At 40.3% G+C, this 22,936-nt stretch overlaps 1 protein-coding gene across 2 annotated transcripts in view; it reads right to left on the bottom strand.

Moving 5' to 3' along the window:
- ARHGEF10 (Rho guanine nucleotide exchange factor 10) overlaps nt 1-22,936 on the bottom strand; it is a 217,006-nt gene that overhangs the window by 69,398 nt on the left and 124,672 nt on the right. Inside the window, exons 9-18 of one of the 2 annotated variants that reach the window (XM_075063709.1) lie at nt 19,934-20,050; nt 18,559-18,673; nt 16,410-16,522; nt 12,443-12,520; nt 12,040-12,219; nt 11,135-11,251; nt 9,502-9,594; nt 6,902-7,072; nt 5,156-5,301; nt 669-844 (exon numbers count right to left, since the gene is read on the bottom strand). In XM_075063709.1, coding sequence (XP_074919810.1) covers nt 669-844; nt 5,156-5,301; nt 6,902-7,072; nt 9,502-9,594; nt 11,135-11,251; nt 12,040-12,219; nt 12,443-12,520; nt 16,410-16,522; nt 18,559-18,673; nt 19,934-20,050 — 1,306 coding nt within the window. The remainder of the gene's footprint in view (nt 1-668; nt 845-5,155; nt 5,302-6,901; nt 7,073-9,501; nt 9,595-11,134; nt 11,252-12,039; nt 12,220-12,442; nt 12,521-16,409; nt 16,523-18,558; nt 18,674-19,933; nt 20,051-22,936) is intronic. The other variant, XM_075063710.1, reaches the window with a different exon arrangement.

Raw genomic sequence — 22,936 nt, 5'->3', positions numbered from 1 at the left:
GTTCTCTGATTGGTCCTCTGGTCAGGTGTTTGGTTACCCTTTCCAGGTAAAAGAAACTTAACCCTTACCTTACCTATCTACTTATGACAGGTTCATGCTAGCTTCTCAGTTTATGAACGCTAAGGTTCAAATCTGAGTAGGAAAGCTATGACAGCTCTCACCAAACAAGCTCTATTTTGGAGGTATTGGTCAGGGGGACTTCTTTGGGATACATGGTTTCTCCTGACTGCCACTTAGCTGTGAAGAAACCTGCCAGAAACGTTTCACGATCACCTCTGGAGGGATCTTTCCCACCACCAGCCATGATCTTCTTACAGTGCTCTGGCTGCAGAGCTCAGGGGGGTACCAAAGCTCTTGCAGGCCCTGAACCATGGATGCTGCTAGACCCAGGACAAGACCCATAAGTAATCAACACAGTAAAGTTTGGTGTCTTGCATTTCCCAATCATTGTCACTACCGAGTGGCATAAATAAAGGCGAGTTACATAGTAAGTCAAAAGTCTGGTTAGAACTTTATACATTTTCAGAATTTTTAAAAAACTATCGTACATAATGCAAGAATAAACATACACAGAACGCTTTCCTTTTTTCTTTCAATCACCCACCTAAATCTGAACCAGGGCCTTAATCAGAAAGTAAAATCCATCAGTAACGGTGCCTGTCACTTACTTGGCTTAACATTAACGATGACATTCTCGGCTGAGTGCTGAGGTGGGAATCTGCAGTTCTCTCCTTGGCCTTCACTGCTGCCATATTCTATTACTTCCACTTGTCCAAGTGGCACACTCCATTTTAATAAATACCTTAGGCCAGTTGCCATGATGCCACTGCTTTCATACGAAGAGCTGGAAGATGCATAAATTATTGATTTTTGAGCACCTGTATGTCCTTCATGCTAGTAGTCATTTTATTTACTATTTTGATTTGGAAAATATGCATAGGTCTCTGTAACACGTCCAATACTATTTTAAAAAGATCACACACATGACATTGACCAGCACTGCTGTGTCTTTTGCTTTTTATACAACAAACATAATATAAAGAAACTATACTGGACATCGTGGGGTCCTGGTAACCATGTTTACTAACTACATATACACCATGCAAGGCCTAGCTACACAGACACACTGCTGCTCAGGCAAGCCTCTGAGAGCATTTGGAACATAGATGACAGAGAGGGTCACTAGAGGGCTCACAAACTATTTAAAGTATATTACCCAAGGGATTAACTATCATGCCCTCAAGCTCAGAAGACTTGTACTCTGATAGGTGAACTTAACCTCTAGTGAGAATGCTATGCTCCCACTGGTCAAACAGTATTAGATTCTCATCTGACCTCAGCTCTGATGTGCAGGGTTTCCAACTTTCCAATCACACAAAACTGAACATCCCTGCCCTGCCCCTTCTCTGAGGCCCCCGCTCACTCCGTTCCCCCACCCCTCCATCACTCACTCTTCCCCACTCTCATTCACTTTCACTGGGCTGGGGCATGGGGGTGGGGTCTGAGGGGGAGTATAGGCTCTGGGCTGGAGCTGGGGATGAGGGATTTAGGGTGCAGGAGGGGGCTCCGGGCTGGGGCAGGGGGTTGACGTGCAATGGATGAGAACTCCAGTTGGGGGTGGAGGTTCTGGGGCGGGACTGGGGATGACGGATTTAGAGTGCAGGAGAGGGCTCCGGGCTTGGGTAGGGTTGCAGGGGGTGGGAGCTCTGGCTGGGGGTGAGAGCTCCCACTGGGGGTGGGGTCAAGGTTGAGGGGTTTGGGATGTGAGAGGGGGCTAAAGGCTGGACCAGGGGGTTGGGGCACGGGGTCCCAGCAGTACTTATCGTGGCTCTGAGGAAGTGGGCGTCAGATCTCTGTGGCCTCTAGGCACATGAGTGGCCAGGTGGCTCTGCTTGATGCGCGCTGCCTTCACGCCTGCAGGCACCACCCCCTGCAGCTCCCATTAGTCACAGTTCCCAGCCAATGGGAGCTGCAGAGCCAGTACTCTGCGTGGGGGCAGCACACGGAGCCTCCCAGTCCCTGGCTGCCCCAGTGCCCAGGAGCTGCAGGGACCTAGCAGTCACTTCCAGGAGGAGCACAGAGCCTGCCTTAACCCTGGGCCTCCACTGCACTGACAACCAGACTTTTAACAGCCCAGTTGGCAGTGCCGACCAGAACTGCCAGGGTTCCTTTTCGACCAGACGTTCCGGTCAAAAAACGGATGAATGGCAACCCCACCCATGTGGCACAATAGTATGTCTTTTAGGTTTTTCTTTCCTCTGAAGATGGAAGAAAAAGCAACAAGTTAATGACTTGCTGTTGTTCATAATGCAGAGAACTCTCACGTAAATGATTAACCATTCTAAACAGAATATGCCAGTCACAAACAAATACGTAAAGCAAAGAACCTACACTCTACATGTGTGTTACATATGTAAGAAGCAGGGTAAAGAGCAGAGATAAATAATGGCATAATTAATTTTCATATGTGCTTAGGCCGTTCAGAACACACCCCCTAATGATTGAGAAGTTCTAAATTTTAGCAATGTCTTTCATACTCAAACTTGTGACTCACGAGGAGCATCTTAAAATCTACAGTTGTTGTATCTACAATTTTCCACTTACCTTGACAATGCTCCACCAGTTCTCACTGATGTTTTATTTTACCAAACCTTTATTTTCCACAGGATGTCAACTAAAAATGTCACTCTCCTCTAATATTTTAACTATAATCTGTGATCGTCTTTATCAAATCTACTATATTCCATAGGCATGAAATCCCAAACCAAATGTCTAATTTGCATTTCTTGGCATTTTTAAATATTCAGTACTACCCTAATATATCTTTAACACAAGGTTTTCACATTTATGATGCATAAATACACTGAAACCTGCTGATAGCAAAATTGCTTCATAGTGAAGTAAAACAAAAGCCCAAATTGTTTAAGGGAAGTATTGGAATGTGCAAACTGCAGTTCTGCTTAGAGTGAAGATATTCTCTAGAATAAAATAACACTTCCCTATCAATGGGTTCCACCAAATATGGATTCCTTTTGCAATTATGGGTGACCCACAAGTCACTTTAAGAAAAAGGATGACATATTTTCCAAATCATGAGCCGGACTGTCCTTTTGGCCTCCATAAATGGAGGGAAGAAAACCCAGGAAATATGGGCAGGGTGTGTTTGTGAGAAAGGAGATTTATCTTTGTCTCCTCTTTCCTGCTGAATCCCATCAGCAGATGCGCCAAGAAATCAGGCTTAATGGATGGGAGGGGATTGACTAGAGGGGCAGAGAGTGGTCACTATCAGCAGTGTTAGCAGCAAAGAGCCCTGTGGCACCTTATAGACTAACAGATGTATTGGAGCATGAGCTTTCATGGGTCAATGCCCACTTTGTCGGATGCATATCAGCAGTGTTGTTCCTTTGCTAACTCTACAAGAAATGAGCAAGTATTATAATGATTCTTTATGGATTTAAAGTCTATGAAGAAGCCCCAGATCTGGGCACCTCAGAGCTACAGAACAGTATGGATCCTGATCTGGATGCACAGTTTGCAGCTGGGCCCATCTAAGTGGAATGCACAGTGGTCGGAGTTGGAAAGCCCTATTGTTGATGTGAGTAAAGCCTTTGTAAATGTATTATTATGGAAAAGGTGTGGGTGGAGAACTTGTGAGAGCTAGTTCAATTCTGAACTGCTAGAGAAAAAATAACCCTGTACATTTTAATGAGACATCTTTTTCTGTGTTAACAAATCCCCATGGCTCACGTATACCAAATTAGACAACTCCCCTAAGCAGGGTGCTAAGTAATGATCAGGCCCACAGGAAGAGGAGTAGTGAGTCTGATTACTGTAACAGTCACCTTAATAGCAAACCCAAAGACTCAGCAAAATCATGGACTATTCACATGAGAAAAGAAAACAGGTTGCATTCTGCCACTTCAGGAACAGTTACACAGAATCCAGGACAAGGTGTCACAGGAAGGATTAAAATAGGCAAAAGAAAGCAATTTTCTCTCAATGAATCACAAGAAAATAGCCAGGCGTGATTGAAGGTCTGAATAAAAGGAAAAGGAGAAGAATCACAATTCTTGGTTAATAGGAAAACAGCTTGTGAACATCTGAAGATCAAAGTGTTATTAGAAGTCATTTTTCACTTGCTGATATTGTTTGAGACTTAGCTCTAGTAAGATTACACAAAAGAGGTAAGGAATACCTTAAGGCACTGAAGACATCACTTTGGGCTGAGAAAAGGTGCTAGTTTTAGTTTAGTTAGTTTAAGAAAGAAAGAACTTAATGGTCTATCTATATGTTAAAAGAACAAGAGTACTTGTGGCAGCTTAGAGACTAACAAATTTATTTCAGCATGAGCTTGTTAGTCTCTAAGGTGCCACAAGTACTCTTGCTCTTTTTGCGGATACAGACTAACACGGCTGCTACTCTGAAACCTGTCTACATGTTCTCTGTCAGCATGCACCCAGACACAAAAGAAAAAAAATTACAATACAACCAACATATTAAAATGTGTGTGACCTTGCCACATGTGAAAGTAACAGACTAATAGCACCAGTTATACCAGCAATAGGACAGAAAGCACTATGCAACAGATACCTTTTTCTAAGCACCTCAGTCTTAATCCTTCAGTTTTAGGCTTCAAGGGTGGAAGCCTGGCCTAACTGATGTTAATGGAAGCTTTGATACTGACTGCGATGGTTCCAGGATTTCACCCCAGCTTTTTTATTTTTAAACAGTAAACTTGACCAAATTACAGTTTTGTGTGTCTTCATGTGCACACAAAGAATCAACATCAGACTGAGCTCCTATAAACTCACTTTCACCCATTACCTAAGTCAAGGCCAACACTCAGGTCTTCAGAGGTGAGGAGTTAGAGCACTAAGCAACTGTGCCATCTAATCTCCACTACAGACCAACTCTTACCAATATCTGGAAACTGGACAAAGTGCTTCTGTTTATCTGTAATTTTCTATTTGTACTTCTTTCTAGTGGTTTATCTAAGTTCTTTAAAATACAATCAGGAGAGAAGAACAACAACAAAGCTATTGGCACATTATCGAAATTTACAGAAATTAGTATCTATGGTTAAGGTTTCCATTAAGAATCCATTCCGGTTAATGTTTCCAAATGATCCATTCAAACAGCATGAAGTGAGCCTTACCGTGCACTCACTGTTGCACACATCAACACATCGTTCAGCATGAAGAGTCGTCGTTCTTTGGTTTTGACAATTTCTCCTTTCTCGTTGTAAACTGTTTCTATCATATCATCAGTTCGTACTAGGTATCGCTTTCCACTGCTGAGTAACTGGAGTTTTAAACAATCAACATATTAATGTATATACACAACATAGCAAACATCCACTGCAAAAACAGAGCCAAATATAATGGGATACCATATTCTATACAGTATTAAAAGTGTTTATAGGTGGATTTAAGGACACCTCTGGTATAAAATAGGAATTGGGCCCATAGACTTCTACAATTCCTCTCTCTCTACTCCCTTCCAATCAATTCACATATGCTCTGAGGCGTCAACGACTCCAAAGGGGCAAGAAGCAGCAGGAGGAGGCAGGGTCATGGCTACTCCCTCTGCCTGCACTGGTCTACAGAGCTGACTGGCAGTTGAGAAAAGCACATAATGCAGTATGCAGGCTCCTACTGCATGCCACAAAGCTGCCACACCTGATAGCACAATGTCACCTGGAACTCCCATTGGGAACACTCCCTCACTCTCCCCTGTCCCCAAAGCACAGCCAGTGCCTATTAGGTAAAATTTGTCTCTATGTTTAATTCCTTTAACTAAATGTCAATGACCATTATGTTGCTGTTTAGACAAGCTCCCATGCAGTGTACAGGATATATAATTAGGAGGAAAGGTTAAAAGACCTAGGCCAATCCTCTATCTCCAGAGCATCCAGTGTTCCCGATGCAGCCCTGCCAATGCTGTCAGTACAGTACACAATTTTTAATCTTTTGGCTACACAGGTAAATAAAGCACATCCAGGCTTATCCCAATACTCTGATAAATTCACCACTTTTTTTCTTTTGAAATATTGATCTTAATGATGCAACAGGCCTAGAAATGCCTATGCTTGGGTTGACTACTTCCCCTCCAGAAAACTGAGAGGATTTTCTACACCACTTGAGAAAAATATGAGGTGCAGTCAGCATTTTTCTCCTCAGAATAAGTCTAGGCGCTCACCACCCTATGCAGATGTATTAAAGAGAACAAATCATAATGAGCAGTAATTCAGATATGTGATGCCTCATCTCCCAGAAAGAACAGAGGCATTTATGAAGCACAGTAAGACAAGAAGGCTGTCCTGTCTCAATTTCTTTTAAATGTATCTCACCATTCTCGTGAGGATATTTCTATTTTACTATCCAAATAACTGAATGATACAGGCAAAACAGGAAACTATTAGATACATCGGTCAGTGCACCTGGGACTGCTTTGTCGGGTTGAAATATTAAAGGGAAAAAATGGACAGTTAAATACTTCACACTGCCGATAGGGCTAAATCCTGGATCCTGTCATGGAGACAAATTAGGATGTCCTTGTGCAGAGGATCTATGTGAAGGTATGAGGTGGGATAAGGAGTTAGCATTCTCCCTTTACCAGATCATAGAACACCACTGGGCTGCTAGTACCTCCACTAGGCTGCAGCACTGGACACAACTCTGCACCCACAGCACACTGGGGTTTTGGCCAGTGGACCTATATTATCTTGGAGGTGCCTTACATCTTCCAGTCATTCTATCCCTCAAATCCGCCTATGCTTTAAATAGAACCATCACACAAAGGGGTGCAGATAAGGTAGCCAGTCCACTAGCTGCTCAGGAGAAGGTAGTAAGAAATTAGCAATGTATGAGCTTCCACAGTATAAATTATATTCTGTCCCAACCTTGTTCAGATAACGTTCATTCATGGCTTTTGCGATTTGCTTTATTTCACAGCGCTGATCTGCATCTCTTTTCCTCTCATTTAATTTCTCTGCCAATGTTTCAAGCTCTGTAAGAGCCATCTGCAGTGGCAGCCTGTCAGGGTGTCCTTTAGTAGTGTTTTTCAACATATCCTAAAAAAAGGAGCACAGATATGAGTTCTGAGGCATAAGTTAAAGATGGGACGTAGTGTTGTAAACTTCTGTCTAAAGTTCTCGCATTGCTCTGAAACTGAAGACTACTCAAGGTTAATCCCAATACTATTAATGACTTCTGATGCAAATAACAGAGCACTTTGGAATCTTCAGTACATTGGATTCTTGGCTGGCTGAATATTCTAATTGCTTTTCAAAAAGATGTTGGCCTGTGAAGCTTATTTTCCAGTAAGTGGGTAAGGCAATGGGAGTTCAAATTGAAGAAAAATATGAAAGATACAAATGACATTAAAGAAACAGTTTGAAAATCAACATGGATTATAATATGTAGATACCTGTACCCAATAAGCCTGAAAAACTTTCCCAACCTTTAATTTACTGTAAAGTCATACTGAAACTATTTCTCATCATTATCATTATTATTATTTACTAAATGAAAACAATGAGCTTAATGCTATATGAAATACAGTGGAAGAAACAGTGCCTGCTCCATGGATCTTGAAATAATTTCCGAACATTTCCTTATTTGAGGCATACACTGAAACCACTTGGGCAGCATGTTTCCCTTTGCCAACAATTCTCAGACATTTCTATGTACCCACTATTATTTCTTATCAAATTGCCCCATCTCCTCCGCTGCATCAATGATGCTAGCCTGTCTGCCCACTTGTGAACTCCTTCCATCATCCATCCCTAGTCTATGGCCACCCAGAGGATTCAGCGGGCCTGGGGCAAAGCAGGGGAGGTGCGGCGCTTGTACTCACCCGGTGGCAGTCTGGGTCTTCGGTGGCATTTCGGTGGCGGGGGCCCTTCAGTCGCTCCACGTCTTCAGCAGCACTGAAGGCCCCCCCGCCGCCGAAATGCCGCCAAAGACCCAGACACAGCTGGGCCAGGGTTTGCAGGACCCCTCTGGGGCCCGGGGCAAATTGCCCCACTTGCCCTGCCCCACCCCCTCTCCGGGCAGCCCTGCTCTAGTCTTCATTCCACACTTACAATTGACCTACCATCCTCAAACCAGTCTTCCTCCATGACACCTAGACGAAATAAAACAACTGATCATAGCTAGTGGGATGGAATTGGAGCTGCTCTGTAATAATTTAATAATACTGTATGTTGAGTCAGTTATTGGGCTGTCCACTGTACAAATATATTAGTTCAGTTTACTGGGGGCTGTAAGGAAAAACAAACAGTAAGAAAATGGAAAGGCTCAAGATAAACTACTTCCCCGCAAACACTTGAGGCTTCTTAAGAGACAGTGCCAGGATAGGAAAAGGCCTGGGAGCCAAAAGATGAAAAGAACTATAGCAGTTTAAGGAGGAACATTTTCTCAAAGATGGTGGAGAAGTTCAGGGGATACAGGCAGAGATAGATGCAACTGCTGGGAGTGTGAAGAAGTTATGCCTGTGTAGGGTACCATCAGAGGATGGTAAAAGCCTTTGGGTGAAACAGACATGCATGTAGACTGTTATTTTAAAATCCTTTTTGTCTAAATGATTTGTTCCTACAGCAAAATGAACAATATTTTGTTTTAAAAAGGATGTCTGATCACTGTACAGACATCCTAAAGAATCCTAAAAAGAAGAACCACTAATGTCCAAACTCTACACAGAACAATTGGCCCTTACCTGAATGTAGTGTATTTTGCCCTTTAAATCGACAATAGCTATACACAAATATATGGCACAACTGTTTTTGCAGGGATACCTAAAGAAATATCTATTGATGTCCAAAGGTAAAGTACCAAGCTCTAGTAACTTTTCCCACAGTAGATCCTGACACTCAAAGTAAGAGATTACTAGAGCTGGATGAAATTTTTCAGACAAAATTTTTATTTTCTCCTGCCAAAAAATAAAGATTTGGATTGGCTCAAACAGTTGATGAATGTGTGCAATTTTACCAAGTTGTTGTGGCTGAAGAAAAAACAAAAAGAAAAGATTCCAAAAAGCTAAAAAGTTTAATTCTGATATTTTCAAAACAAAACATTTTGACTGTTTGATTTGAAATGACATTTTGTTTTGATTTTTAATCTCAATTTTATCTTAATTTCAGAAGGTAAAAAAAACCCTCTCAAAAAAACAAACTGAAATGTTTCATTTTGGGTTGAAGATGATGTTTTATTTGATCCAAGGTATTTTTTTTTTAAAACTTTTTTGGTTTGCTGAAAATTTTTTTAAAAAAAATTAGTTTTGAGCTGACGTCAAACAAACAAAAAATCAGTTAACCTCACAGCTCTCATTATTACATATTTAATTTTTCATTTGTTTGATCCCAAGACTCAAAAACAGCTCACATTGCAATATATTGCTACAGTATAACATAGATCCCACAGAATCCCCCAAGCGGGCGAGTACTAAGAGAATGCAAAAGAAGCATTTATCAGCTAAGCCTCACTGGTAAATATTGTTTACCTGAAGCAGAAGAATGAACTGTGGAAAGCGTTGTATGGGTTTCATCATTAAACCATAGAGTGTAATTCGATCAGGGCTCAACTCCTGGCATTGCTGAAATGAGAAAGTCACTGAATTTACTCATGTTAGTAGATTTCTATTATCATCTTTCATAAAATTAAGATGTTTGCCAGGAGTTCTTTATATCAATAACTTTCTTTGTACCAGGAATACAGATAAGATTTCACAAATTCATTTAGAAGTATTAGGTCTCTCTGAAAAATCTTACCATTTAATTTGTCATAATGGCAAGTGAAAAGAAAAAACTTCCTCCTAAAGAACAAGGGAAGAGACAAATCCCAACAGTACAAAAGTAGCTGAAATGGGAAATTAAATTCTGTGCGAACTGAGCACATTTCTACTTGTCTAGACAATGGATTTAATCATGAGTTTAACTTTAAGAATGCAAGTGTTTCCACTGACTTGTTCCATGTCTTAAATTTAACCACAAAAGTAACTGCTTTGTTGCATCATGGCCTTTCTTCTACTATGGTTGTTCTCTGTCGTGGGATCTGGGGTAAAAACCTACCAGCTGATGCAGTACCATCTATATTTATTCATCCGTTTTGGTATTTTAAAAGAGAAAATCTTGGGAAAACTCTCAATCTCAAAGCTATGTAAATACAAAGTGAAATCCATAGTTATCTTTATATAACAAAGGACACCCAAGGAAAGGAGGAAAAAACAGATTTGTCATTTTGTTCTCTGCAAGCTCAGGAGAACTTTGGAATCTTCTAGGGAGGTTCTTATTACAGCTGGTTGACAAACGGGTAAAATTTCATGATTTTTGAAGATTTTTCTCATTTTTTTCAATGCTAAAATATTCTGAACAGTGTGTATTTGGTCCAAAACCAGGGTGCGGAGGTGGGGGGAAGAATTATAAGAACAGCCATACTGGGTCAGTATGGTCCAATGGCCCATCTAGCCCAGTATCCAGTTTTCCAACAGCAGCCAATGCCAGGTGCCCCACAGGGAATGAACAGAACAAGTGATCCATCCCCTGTTGCCCATTTCCAGCTTCTGGCAAGTATTTTATCAGCATCTCAAAATGCAAATAATGGTGCCCATCATTACAGTACTGACCTGCAACTACTCATGAGCCCCCTAGCTCTGGCCCTCTAAAATCCTCAGTTTTGCCTGACCAGAATTGAAGATTATGGTCCCAAATCTGCAGTCCTCACTCAGGCAAACATCCCACTGAAGTCAGACTGAGGAGACTGAGAGCTACTAGCTCTGTGTATTCTTTTACCATGCCCAGAAAGGTTCAGAGTGAGTTTTAATTTAAGACTTTTATATATAACGTAGCTAACACATAAACTTTGTCGAAAGATGAGGCCTCAGCTTGTGTCCTTAGCTAATGTTCATCTGACGTGAAAGAATCCCCACAGTCATTCTGAATGTCAATACAACTGAAGTGCATGGCAAAATACCCCTTGGAGCTAAAATCATGTCATCCTCCTGCTACACTAGAATTGTGCGTGAACTTCTCTTTAAATTTCACCAGAATCTACACACCACGGGGCCAAATTTTTCCCTAACTCATCTTGTGGCACGTCATTTTCTTCAGCTTTCTTTCAAGCTTAAATGCACTCACCTTTAAAAAATCTAGAAAGGCAGGCTTTGTGGCACATGTTTTCTTGAGAATCCCGACTGCGGTACTGAAGTTATTTACATACTCACTGTATGCATCTAGAACCATGGATTTAGAAAACTGAAATGCAGACAAGACAAACCTCAGACATCAACAGGAAATCTTGCTGAAAACAGGCTCATTTTTATTTTTAACATCTAAATGCCTGGTGCTGTGAGGAGCTGAATGCTCCGCATAGGAGTTGCTAAATATCTTCAACTTCTATTGAGCCCACAGATGGAACTAACATGTTAACTCCTGATAAGCTACAACATGCAAATGTATTGAATGCAGAGTTAAAGTTGTAAGTTTGCACAATTTATGAATTGTAAAACGTATGGTTCTGGTAGCCACTTCAGCTCAACCACATTAAATACATGGGATCAGATTCTGGCAATACAAAGAGGAAGGACAACTGCCCAGAAAAGCTTCCTCTGATGTACCTGGATGCCTTAGAGCACTATGCATTGCTGCATTTACCTCTCCTACACAAAGCAGGGGATGTCTAGGGGAAGTGGAGGCAAGAGAAGTGGAACTAACATGCACTGAACTCCAAATGGTGGAGTGGTCTCTAAGACCACTGCTTTAATCCAGAGTTTGGTTCAGTCCCTTGTTGGGCTGAGGAGTGGGGTAGCTACTTTCCTGCATATCCACGCCCATCTTTTGTGGATTCAGGTGGCTAACATGAGGCACACACATTTGAAAATATTAGCCAAGGCTCTTTCACTTGCAGCCAATCAAATAGAAGACATGTTGGTGTCAGTGTAGTTGTCTTAATAGGTACACGTGCTATTACAGCAGACACCAGATCAACAATTTAAAAACAAAATAGACATTTTTCATGCCTCTTTTCACATGTATTTACTTACTGAAGCAACAAAGACATCTCCAATCATTTCCACAGAATCCCATTCAGAGACACGGCTGGCCAGTGCTATCTGAAACATTGAATGGCACTGAAGAATCTCCTTAATACGATAAAAGACCATTTTGAGTTTTCTTTCACTCAGTAGCTTTGGTTCCATTTCTGAGAGAGGCTTCTCATATTGCTGAATAAAGAAAACAGATTTATTCAAACAACCTAATAAAAATTAAGAGTTTAACATCAAAAAGTAAAACCTTGGCCAAATCTTGCCTTGTAGTCAAAAGAAAAACACATTTGATCTGATGCCCCCCTAACATTATGCATATGATTCACAGTACAGTTCATGAATAATTCTTTGAGGATTTTGTTCCTTTCCAAATTGTAAAAGGCAAACAATATTTAGATACCTCTAGAATTCTTTTGAGAGCATCCACATAATTCTTTTCACTGTCAACCACAGAGCCCAGAATATATCTTCTCACAACCTGTTGAAAGTGATAAAAGTTAAACTCTCAAACTTAAAGTAGTTGATACTCCCTTCATTTCTGGGACTTGTGGAAAATAATGATTATTACGGACAGATGTACAGACACTGTGGAGTTTGTTTAGTAAATTCTTCTTTTTTGTTTACTAGTCTGAAATAACTAACTTACAGGGGGGGAAAAACAGTTGGTCCAGTTGTCCCTATTTCTAAAATAGGAACAGAGTTAAGAGTATTAGGCAAAATTACAGACTTGTATTAAACATTAACCATAATGTTCTTACATTGACAAATCAACCCCTGTATTATATGTCAAGCTAAAGTATTCCTGACATTGGAACTATAATAAAATAAATGTCATATCTCTTCAGAAATTCATGAAACTTACTATTACCCTAATTATGTTTTAATTTGTGCATGAAATACTGTAACAGCAGTAGTCATATGTGTTTTCTTTTCTGACTGTCTCATTTTAAAGGTTCACTTTTAAAATATGGCCTCTTATTTCCCACCCACAATTTTTGGGGTACAATTAGCGGTGGGCACAGATGGTGATAGAACCTTAGCTATTTGATACACAGATGCAACATAGTTGGCCAGTTTTCCAAATCAGGCTTTAAGTGTCATGTTTTTGTTGTTTTACATCTTTGTAACATATTAATGCTGATTTGGAGGGAAAAAAAATCCAATGACAGACTCTTGAAGATAAGGACTTATATAAACAATAACAGTGAAAAAGTATTGGCACAGGGTCAGTGCTTTGTTCCCATTACCTTGACTGTGTTACTTTACATGAGGAAAAAAATTCTTGTTTATTCTCATACAGTAACAGGATTATAATAGGTCCCATGATAGATAAATAGACAGACAGACAGACAGACAGACACACACCCCTACCTCTACCCTACTATAATGCTGTCCTCGGGAGCCAAAAAAATCTTACCATGTTACAGGTGAAACTGTGTTATATCAAACTTGCTTTGATCCATTGGAGTGCGCAGCCCCATCCCCCTCCCGGAGCATTGCTTTACCATGTTATATCCGAATTCGTGTTATATGGGGTCGCGTTATATCGAGGTAGAGGTGTATATTAATACTTAGTCCTGCCATGAGTGCAGGGGACTGGACTAGATGACCTCTCGAGGTCCCTTCCAGTCTTGTGATTCTATGACCAGTTTCCATTGATTTTTTCTCCAAAACATGTTGGGTTTTGTGACTTTAACTCTATAATAATTTACTGACATGTACCAGACCCAGCAGTACATCAAATATAATGCACAATATCAGTGCTTACATATCATTGTGATAGACATCTTATTAATGCCTAACACAGACAGATATCCAGGAAGTACTAACAAAGGGTCTGTTATACACTTGGTGTAATATTATAAGTCTGCTACATCCATATTTTTGCTTCTATGGATGGTGGGAAAAATAATAAATTATGTTCCAGCATTTTTTATTCCTAAACGTATAAAACTTATAACAGAGATTATGATTGCAGAACTAAAATGATTGATTCAATGATCCAACATTTCCAGGCTCACAGTATGACACAGTATATAAATAGGAATTCAAACAGGGCCTGGATTTAAACAAAAACTGTTATGCCACCTTGTGGTTGACAGCAGCATATTCATAAAGAAAAGTCTAAAAGACCAAATTGTACAGTGTATACTTACTGTATTGCCAAGTGCACATACAATACTTTATTTTTCATTCAAAAAGAAACACCATGATACAAATGTGCATGTGTGTGGGAACCATATGGATTTTTATGCTCAGTACACAATATTCTTATCCATAGCCATTAAAAAACAACAAACACACACACACCAGCCCTAGCTCCCCATCACTAAAAAACGCTTCCAGTGTTTTTCCCAAAATATTTCTCTTTTTGATTAAGAGATTATTCACTCCCTTGAGGACAATACGTCCTCTCGTCATTTCAGGTCTGCGCAGACTGGACCTAAAGTTCACTCATCGTGTCATTGTTGGATTACACTTTCTTCCAATACCTGTCTGTAGTAACCATAATCTCCAGGCACCAACCACTTTCCTCATCTTCTTGTCAGAAAGGGGAGAATGTCAGAAAGAGAACAGCTTCCTTTAAATTGGATGTCAGTACTGCCCTATACCTTGTCAACCAGTGTGCAGTCCCTAGAATAGTGGGAGTTTTAATTCTCCTCTCCTCACAGAGGGGGCCCAGTGTGAATGGATTCCCTGCTTGTCAATTTCTTATCACTTCAGGTATCATATAACTGTCTGCTTCTCTCTGTCTGCTTCCATGTTCTTCAACTCATTCACCAAATATTCTCTGTCAGCTCAGCCTGCATCCAGTACGAATTTCCTTTGCCAGATTCATCCTGAGTGCTGCACCTTGAACTAACAAAAGGCTGGTCTTCAGCAATAAGTTGTGCACTATCTGGGGACAAACTGGGGGCGGAGTCTCTTGAGGACTGAACCCAGATCCCAAGTACATAGAAATTGTCTTTGACACCTTCCCACTATATAGCAGAAACCCTCCTTTAGCTGCCGCAGGTAAAAAAGGGTGAACAAATGTTACACTGTCATCCATGTACATCAAATATACTTAACCAATAATACTTAGTATTACATGTGGATATATAATATTTAGCATTACTCAAACAATAAGGATTATAACCAGAAGACACTTTAAGATTCAGGGGGTTTGAGAGATATTTTCTACACTTTAAGGGAGAACCAGGAGCAATAGTAACATCTCTCAAGCCAATAGTCATGTTTAAGGACATCTGCTGTTTTTCACCCAAAGTTATGTCACATTCAACTTTCAGTTTTAATGTCAAAGCAAGATCATGGACATCATTCTGCATCCTTGGCTAAGCTTATGTCTCGTGCAACTGCATGCATGCCTACCAATTTCCAAGGAGCTACTTAAATTCACACCATCTCTATGTTCAACCTCCCAGTTTATCCTAAGATGTGGATATGGATCCAAGAGAAATGTGATTCAAAAGGGGAACTGTATAGAACTGAAGAGGGTAAGGAAGAAGGCAGGAGATCAGATTCCAGAAGCCTAAGAATAAAGAGAAGTCAATGTAAAAGAGATATTACTTCTTGCATTACTGAAGTTGTTTTCAATCTGGTACTTCACAGTTCATCTGAAGAATGAATACATTATTGGCCCATTAATTTTCTTACAGTATATTAGGCTTATCTTCTGTCACTACTTTCTAGATTGTAATCTGCTTCAAGTGCCCCTGTCACAGGAACTGAAACATCCAAAATGCTCTTCTCCTGCGAATGGGGTTCTGAAGAGGGTGGAGTATAATTATACTCTAAAAATGCTTCTAATGTTTAACAACTGCAACATTTTCTTCTAGAAATCCCAGAGGTGGTAATTCTGACCAATAAAAACGCAGGACAGTTTCATTTTGCAAATGTTATATATTCTGATTTAGTTTCAAGTAAACTTAAGTAATTATTAGATTTAAACTAATCCTCTTAAATACAAATTAGTAACTTCCCCTCTGGACGAAAAGAGATTTTTCTTGTTAATTTGATTTCTGTTCTTCACCTACCTCAACCTAGACTGAAGTATAGAATAACAGACAGGCAGTGGTAGCCAAGTAGAGGAAAAGGATGATCTTGTGGTTAAGGGCTGGAATCCAGTAAACTTTGGTTCTAGTCCAAGCTCTGCTACAGATTTCCTGTGTGATCTTGGATAAGGGATTTAGGGCATGATTTTCTAAATCAGGTGAACAACCATGCAAACTACAATGAATGCAGCACTGTCTATTTAATTTGCATGCACAATTACCCCACTACAAATCAGATTTTTGTCCATGCAAATGCCCTATAAGACATTTACTGTGCATTTCCATAATATTTAAACACACACAAAGTACTACCTGTTGCTGTGATAATCCTTCAGGCATAGGAGTCATAATTGCTTCTGTATGCATACAGTCAACATCAATAAATAAATTCAGTTCCTCTTCTTCCATACAGGATGCTTTATGATCTACATAGAATGAAATACAGCAGAAAGTCAATTTTTCCTTATCTTTGGCTAGGAATGCCAGAATCACATTGCTCATGCACAGTCATCATACTGGGGTATCCACAGTCTTGTCTACACCAAGTTAATGAACTTTGCAATCATTACTCTAGCACTGGTGTAGTTCCTTCAGTGCCAGAAACAGTGGGAGCTCTGCAGAGAATAACTGCTGATGTTTTCACCGTAATAGGGGTGCAGCAATGGTATAGCAAGGGTGGGAGCGTTCCAAAGCATCCTCAGTGCAGAGGTAGCTTCTGTGTCTTTTGCTTTACTTCCGTTTGTTCTTTCCTGCCCAGAAAGAAGCATAGGACAGCAGAGGAGAGAGCAGTCTTGCTCAAAGGGATGCATCTGTTGAACACACTTCCACAGGAGATTAGGTGATTCATAATCTGACCGTCTTTAAGAAATGCTGCAAAATCTCTCTTAAGAACTACTTTCCACCAAAGCAAGAATGACACTCACACACTGACACTCCCAACTAACCCCTCACTCAAAAAAATAAAATACTTAAACCTGTAATAAACAAGAAAATCAACCAACCAAAACAAAAATTTCTCAAGTAGAGAAACATAAGAGAGGCAGAGATTCCATGTAGTCCTCTAGGGACTTAACAATTGTTATTGATTTTCTGTAGAAAACACTCCGTTCAGTGATTGGTAGTATAATACACACAGACATGAGGGAAGTAATGCTTCAGGAAGCAAAGAGCATAAGCAATTATGGCTTTAGAAAAACACTAATTAAGGAAGGAGTTCTTCTGGCTTGCAAAGTCTATGTGTTTCTTCAGAAAGTCTGCAAAACAAACCAGTTTCCCATGGACTAGGAAACTAGCTGAGAGCTCAATCCAGCCAGAAATGTACATGCCCTTCTTCTGGGCTACATAGCCCCTAAATAACTAGATATGTTAGCTCCATGGCAGACTAAACAATGACTGGCTGACTTGATGGTGAAGGTCAAACTCCAAATCCACCTGTGCCACACTCATGAATGAGGATAAGTTTATGAGCAGGAAAGTTGTGTAAAAACCTCTTCCATTCTCCAGTAATCAAACTCCTGTGTCCAGGAACCAGTTTGAGTCCAGCCCAGGGATAAGCACTGTGTGTCAGTCCTTACAGCCTTATGGCTGAAATAATCCCCTTGCCAGGCATCTTGAGTGGCGAGACAGACTAGCTCCCTGCATTTTTTCGGATGAGAAGGAACTTTGTACTCCCTGACACTTTCCCAGGCCAAAAACTATTGTGGTGCTCTGCTGCTGCTGGTGGGGAGGGCTGTGTATCTGTTGTTACCATGGACAGGGGTTATTCAGATTAGCAGTGTCCTGGGAAAGCTCCTTCCTTTCCTATCAATTTCCATTTCTTGAAGGATGGTAGGTGGCAGCATTCAGCTTGCAGTCCTTAGACTCCTCTTTCTTGGGCTGACACAATGATCCTCCACACCACGGCATGGAGATACAACGGTTTCCCTTTATGCTTAGGACAGGAAATAGTGGTGGTAAGTATAAAGTGTCACTTGGCAAACGCTCATTGGTTAATAGTAATCACTGTGACTCCAGGGGCTAAACCAGAAAAGCATACTTAGGATGCAGACTCTTTAGATTTCTTCAGCAGCTGGCTGATGTTCAAGGGCTTTATTTGACAGAAGACAATGGAGGACACATCTTCTGACATTTCCCATGGTCCCATTTGCCATACTGCATATGAGCTTTGGACTAGGCAGCATCTATAACACTGCTTATTGTAAATGGCGGTGCAAGGCTGACTGAAGCATAATATGGCTCACTCAGGTTTCTAATGAATTTCCAAGGTCCTCAAGGTTGTCTTCAAAATCTTAAAACCCTTGGAGATTCCACAACCATAGATCTAACAGAGCCCCTATTGTGATTGAGACATGCTTTATCAACGTAACTCTGCTCTCACGTGTCCAGTATACTGCTGGTAATAAATAACATGCTAAGACCATCACCTATACTTTATAGAGAAACTTAAATAATGCACACCTACCCTGGGTAATAAAGGATTTGGTTCTGATGAACGAACGACCTTTCTTCACAGCTGCTTTAGTCTTTTCATAACCATCTTTGGTACCTTCCCTAGCAGCCCTCATGAGCTTTTGCATCTGCAAGACAGCAAAAAACATATTCTACATGTTCAGTGAATAATAAGAGTAGAATTCAATATACTGTAGCATCAATCTTCTTAAAAAAAGTCATCTTTTGAAAGAACATTGTCAAGTAGTTTAGGCCCAAAATCTAACCTATGGTCAAATGACTATAATCTTATGAAAAAAACTACTGTGGGTGTTATGAATATATATGGGTATTTTAAAATATATTAATTGAGGTGGGACTTCAAATCTGAACATTGGTCTCTCCTGTCCTCTGATTTTTTCTGATAACATCTACACCTGGATGAGACTTGTTTTCTGAATCTGCTTTGGATGCAATACAAGATGGTGGAAATTTTACAAGAACCACTAGATTTCCACCATTCAAGTGTTCAGCCAGGCAGATATGTACTGAGAATAGATCACAAAATGTCACTGGCATGAAGCTGAAACGTAGTCCAAGTTCAACCTCAAATGCAAACTACTAACCCTATCCCAAACTGAAACTGATCTGAACACTGGTTCCATTTATAATTAATTACATTCTTAAATACAAACTGTATTGCAAGGATGTTTAAATTGCAGCCCATCAGAGTCTACATTATTTTATTTTATTTTAGGCATACGTGAAAAAAGTATTACAATTATTAGCCAGAGATCCAATTTTCCCAGTAAATCTCCATTAAAAAAAAACTGCTCTCTCTTTCCTGACTGCAGCCACAGCAAAAATGAATGCTACTCCCACAACTCTGCTGACACTGTCAATTATAAATAGGGCATAAACAAAAGTATCTTACTGTGACAAGGCACTTTCAGTAGATGAGCCAAAGTTGTTATCGAAAAACAACCTTCTTCATTTCAGCTCCATTCTGTACAAAGCATGAAGGTCCCCAATTGTGCAATCTGATCCATGTGGGACGACCCCTATGCCCACATAGATCCCATGGACTTTAACAAGGCTCCACAAGGACGGAAGGGATCTGCACACTTGGATCAGGTAGCAGGATCAGGGCCTCAATCATTAAGGAAAGACTATGTTCTAGTTGATCTTGTAAAAGTATTACACCCAGACAGTAAACACTATAGAAATCCTTGACAATGTTCTTGTAAAACAAATGTACAATATCCAGTACATTTAGTATTAATTTTAAATAAGTTACTGTTCCATTTTTGATATTCAGCTTGCTGTTTAACAAAGAAAAGATAACATTGTCTGCATTCGAAGAACAATCATTTTAACACATAGCTTGTTACAAAAATTAACTACACTACCTTCTGCTCATGTTTTTGCTTTAGTTGCTGAATCTCTACCGCTCCCACAGTGTTTGCCATCAAATCTTTCATCTTTTTCTCATAGTGCTCCTTTAAACGGGTTAGGTCATGAGAAAGCTACAGTGTATAAAAAAATACAATCTTTTCAAAAAGGCTGTAAACTTTTGTAGTTTGTAGTGCAAACTTAACACTGAAGTACATGCGAAGTATCATGCATGCAGTTCTGTCTGTCTATCAGTGTCCTGTCAATAGAGAGAATGTAACCAATTAGGGGAGCTGGGTTTTTTGTTTATGTGTTATACACATTGCTGCACTTACTGAGTATGTCTACACAGGGATAAAAACTCATGGCTGGCCTGGGTCAGCTGACTCGGACTCGCAGGTCTCAGGCTCTGTGGCTGAAAAATTCCTGTGTAGACATTCGGGCTCAGGGTGGAGCCCAAGCTCAGTGACCCTGACCTGGGCCAGCCACAGCCATGCCATGGGTCTTTTATCCCCATGTAGAGTACCCACTGAGGCTTAGACTCAGGCCTTCACAATCCACTGGCAAGTCCTTTACATGATGAAGAAAGAGGAAGCTTCAATCAATCCAAAAGAATAGCAGTTGTGCTAAGCTCATCTAAATTTAAAGTTATACTGTGCATCTCTTGCTATTATAATACATTAGCATTAACCTAGAACACCACTCCACTGTGCCAAGTATGAATTCTAGCATCTATATTTGTGAAGATCCTCAAGAATGGTGAACTGAAAGGAAAACTGTCAAAAAATAGGCCAATGTATCTGCAGAACTTCTGAATATTTCTGAAATTGGAGTTCATCGCACTGGTGAGTTGGGTAAGCATAGTCCAGTAGGGAAAGATGTATAATCTACTAGTTAGAGCAAAGGAGTGGGAATCAGGAATTCTGTGACCTATTCACAGCTTTATTCCAGAAGCACTGCAGGCCTTAGGCAAGTCATATAATCATTCTGTGCATGAATTTGTATTAAAGGGACAATACCTGCCAAGGGCTGTTGTATGACTTAATAATCAATGTTTGTGAAGCACTCTGAGAACCTCAGGTGAAAGTACAAAGAAAAATATTCACTGAAAAAATCCAGTATAAAACTTCCCATTTTGACATCAGTAGCATTATTTGACAACAAACTGAGGTAATATGAAACGAGATGTTCACCAAGTTGAAAATAAAGGGCCAAATTCTGCTCTGAGCTACCCTTATAGGTCAAGATGTAACTAACACCGTTGGTACCACTCTTGCCTTACACCCATGTAAATGAGAGGAGAATTTGATCTACACAGAAGAGGGCATTTCATTTTGCAAACATGCCGCCCTCACCAAAAAAAAAAAAAAGGACAAGGTTAAAAGTGTGTTTCACTAGAGCCCCACCAATACGCCACGGGTAACAAGAGTGAAGAAACAAAACATCCTGCCACTTTAGGCACACTATGTGCAGAGCATTTCTCAACTGCTGCCTAATATATTCAGAATGAGAATCAGATCTTTCTTCAGTCAGGTCCAGAATTACCCCAGCAAGCATCAGGTACGTAGCTTAAGCTTATTTCAGCCAGGGAGGAAAACAACAGTGCTTAACTAGTCTCTTTTAATCAGACAGTTCTTCAGTCATTTCTCCTCCCCACCCGAGTTCCTGATCCTGATTCTGCATGGATGGGATACAGGGCAGTGGATGGAGCAGTGACATGAAGAGCAGTGAGTTAAGAAATCTGTGAAATAAAAATGTGGAGCCTGTGGAATTCTGTTCTATTCTATTCCATATAGGGTCTTATATCAAATCTGTACAACAACATTTTCTCTGCTTAGTCTTCTCTCCACGGTGAATTTTTTCTCCCTAACTTTGTACCCAGTTGAACATTTTGTGTTTGAAACTGCTACATTATTGGGTTGGCAATCCTTATAAAAGGAAATGCAAGAAAATGAGCAGTGTAATGGCAGAGAGAAAATGTAACTATTTAAATATAAGGCAAAAAACCTGGAGATAGAGTAGGAAGAAAGACCAAAAACAACCAATCAACCAGAAGACAGGAGAGATTTAACTTCTAATTCAAATACAGATTCAGAGTATAGGCTACCTCTCAGTCCTTGATACCTTCCCCATCGTTGTGTTCCTCTGCAAATCTGCTGAAACAGCTGGATCTGCAATACCTAGTCCTGACCACCTTGGCACAGGGCGCTGGAGCATCACGCACCCTAACAAATCCCAGTTCTGAAATGATTAGAGGATCATTAGCAGCTGGTAGAAACTAGAGCAGCCTGAGTTTAATGTACTCTAGGCACTGAACCAGTCCAGGGCTGCCTCCAGGAGCAATGGAGAACAAAGGTACTAGACCAGAAAATCAGGCACTATACAGCTTGTATACAGACGATCCACCTTCACCAGGGAGACTCTGAGTCTTTCTATCCCTCAATACATAGCATAGGCTTCCCTTCAGCTACAATAATCATTTTTTCAAAGTTGAATCACAGCTGAGCAATAAAATAGAGTTAAAATCAAAGGGGGCTGTGAAATGTTTGCAAACTGACTAGTTTTGTGAATTCTGCAAAACCATTCATGCAGATTGAACAGCCTCAAAAATCCATGACGGTCACCCAGTTCTACTCTTCACACTACTTCTCATACCCATTTGCCACTTACACTATTGTCAGCAGCTGCAAAAATGGGAAAGATCATGAACAGCTCATGGGAAACAAACAACCCACTTTCATAGCCTATGTGCAGATCTGTCTCCCTTTACATTTTCACCAATTTTTTCCTTTTATGTTTTGCCTTCAGTCCTCTTTCTCTTACTGGTTCAGAGTCACTGTTCCCTCTAAGCTGTTCACGTCTGCACACACACACAGATTCTAAACCCCACTGACACAGCGAAACACCGCATGAACAAAAAATGAAATACTATGTTGGAGCCAGGCTGAAATATCATTTATGGGCAACTTTTGACATTGTTCGCCCGCCATCTATCAACACAGCCAGATTCTACTAGCTGG

The sequence above is a fragment of the Chelonoidis abingdonii genome, chromosome 3 (genome assembly GCF_003597395.2).
Source record: "Chelonoidis abingdonii isolate Lonesome George chromosome 3, CheloAbing_2.0, whole genome shotgun sequence".
Lineage (NCBI taxonomy): Eukaryota > Metazoa > Chordata > Testudines > Testudinidae > Chelonoidis > Chelonoidis abingdonii.
Note: the sequence above shows the minus strand (reverse complement) of the source record. Positions and strands in the feature narration are given on the sequence as shown.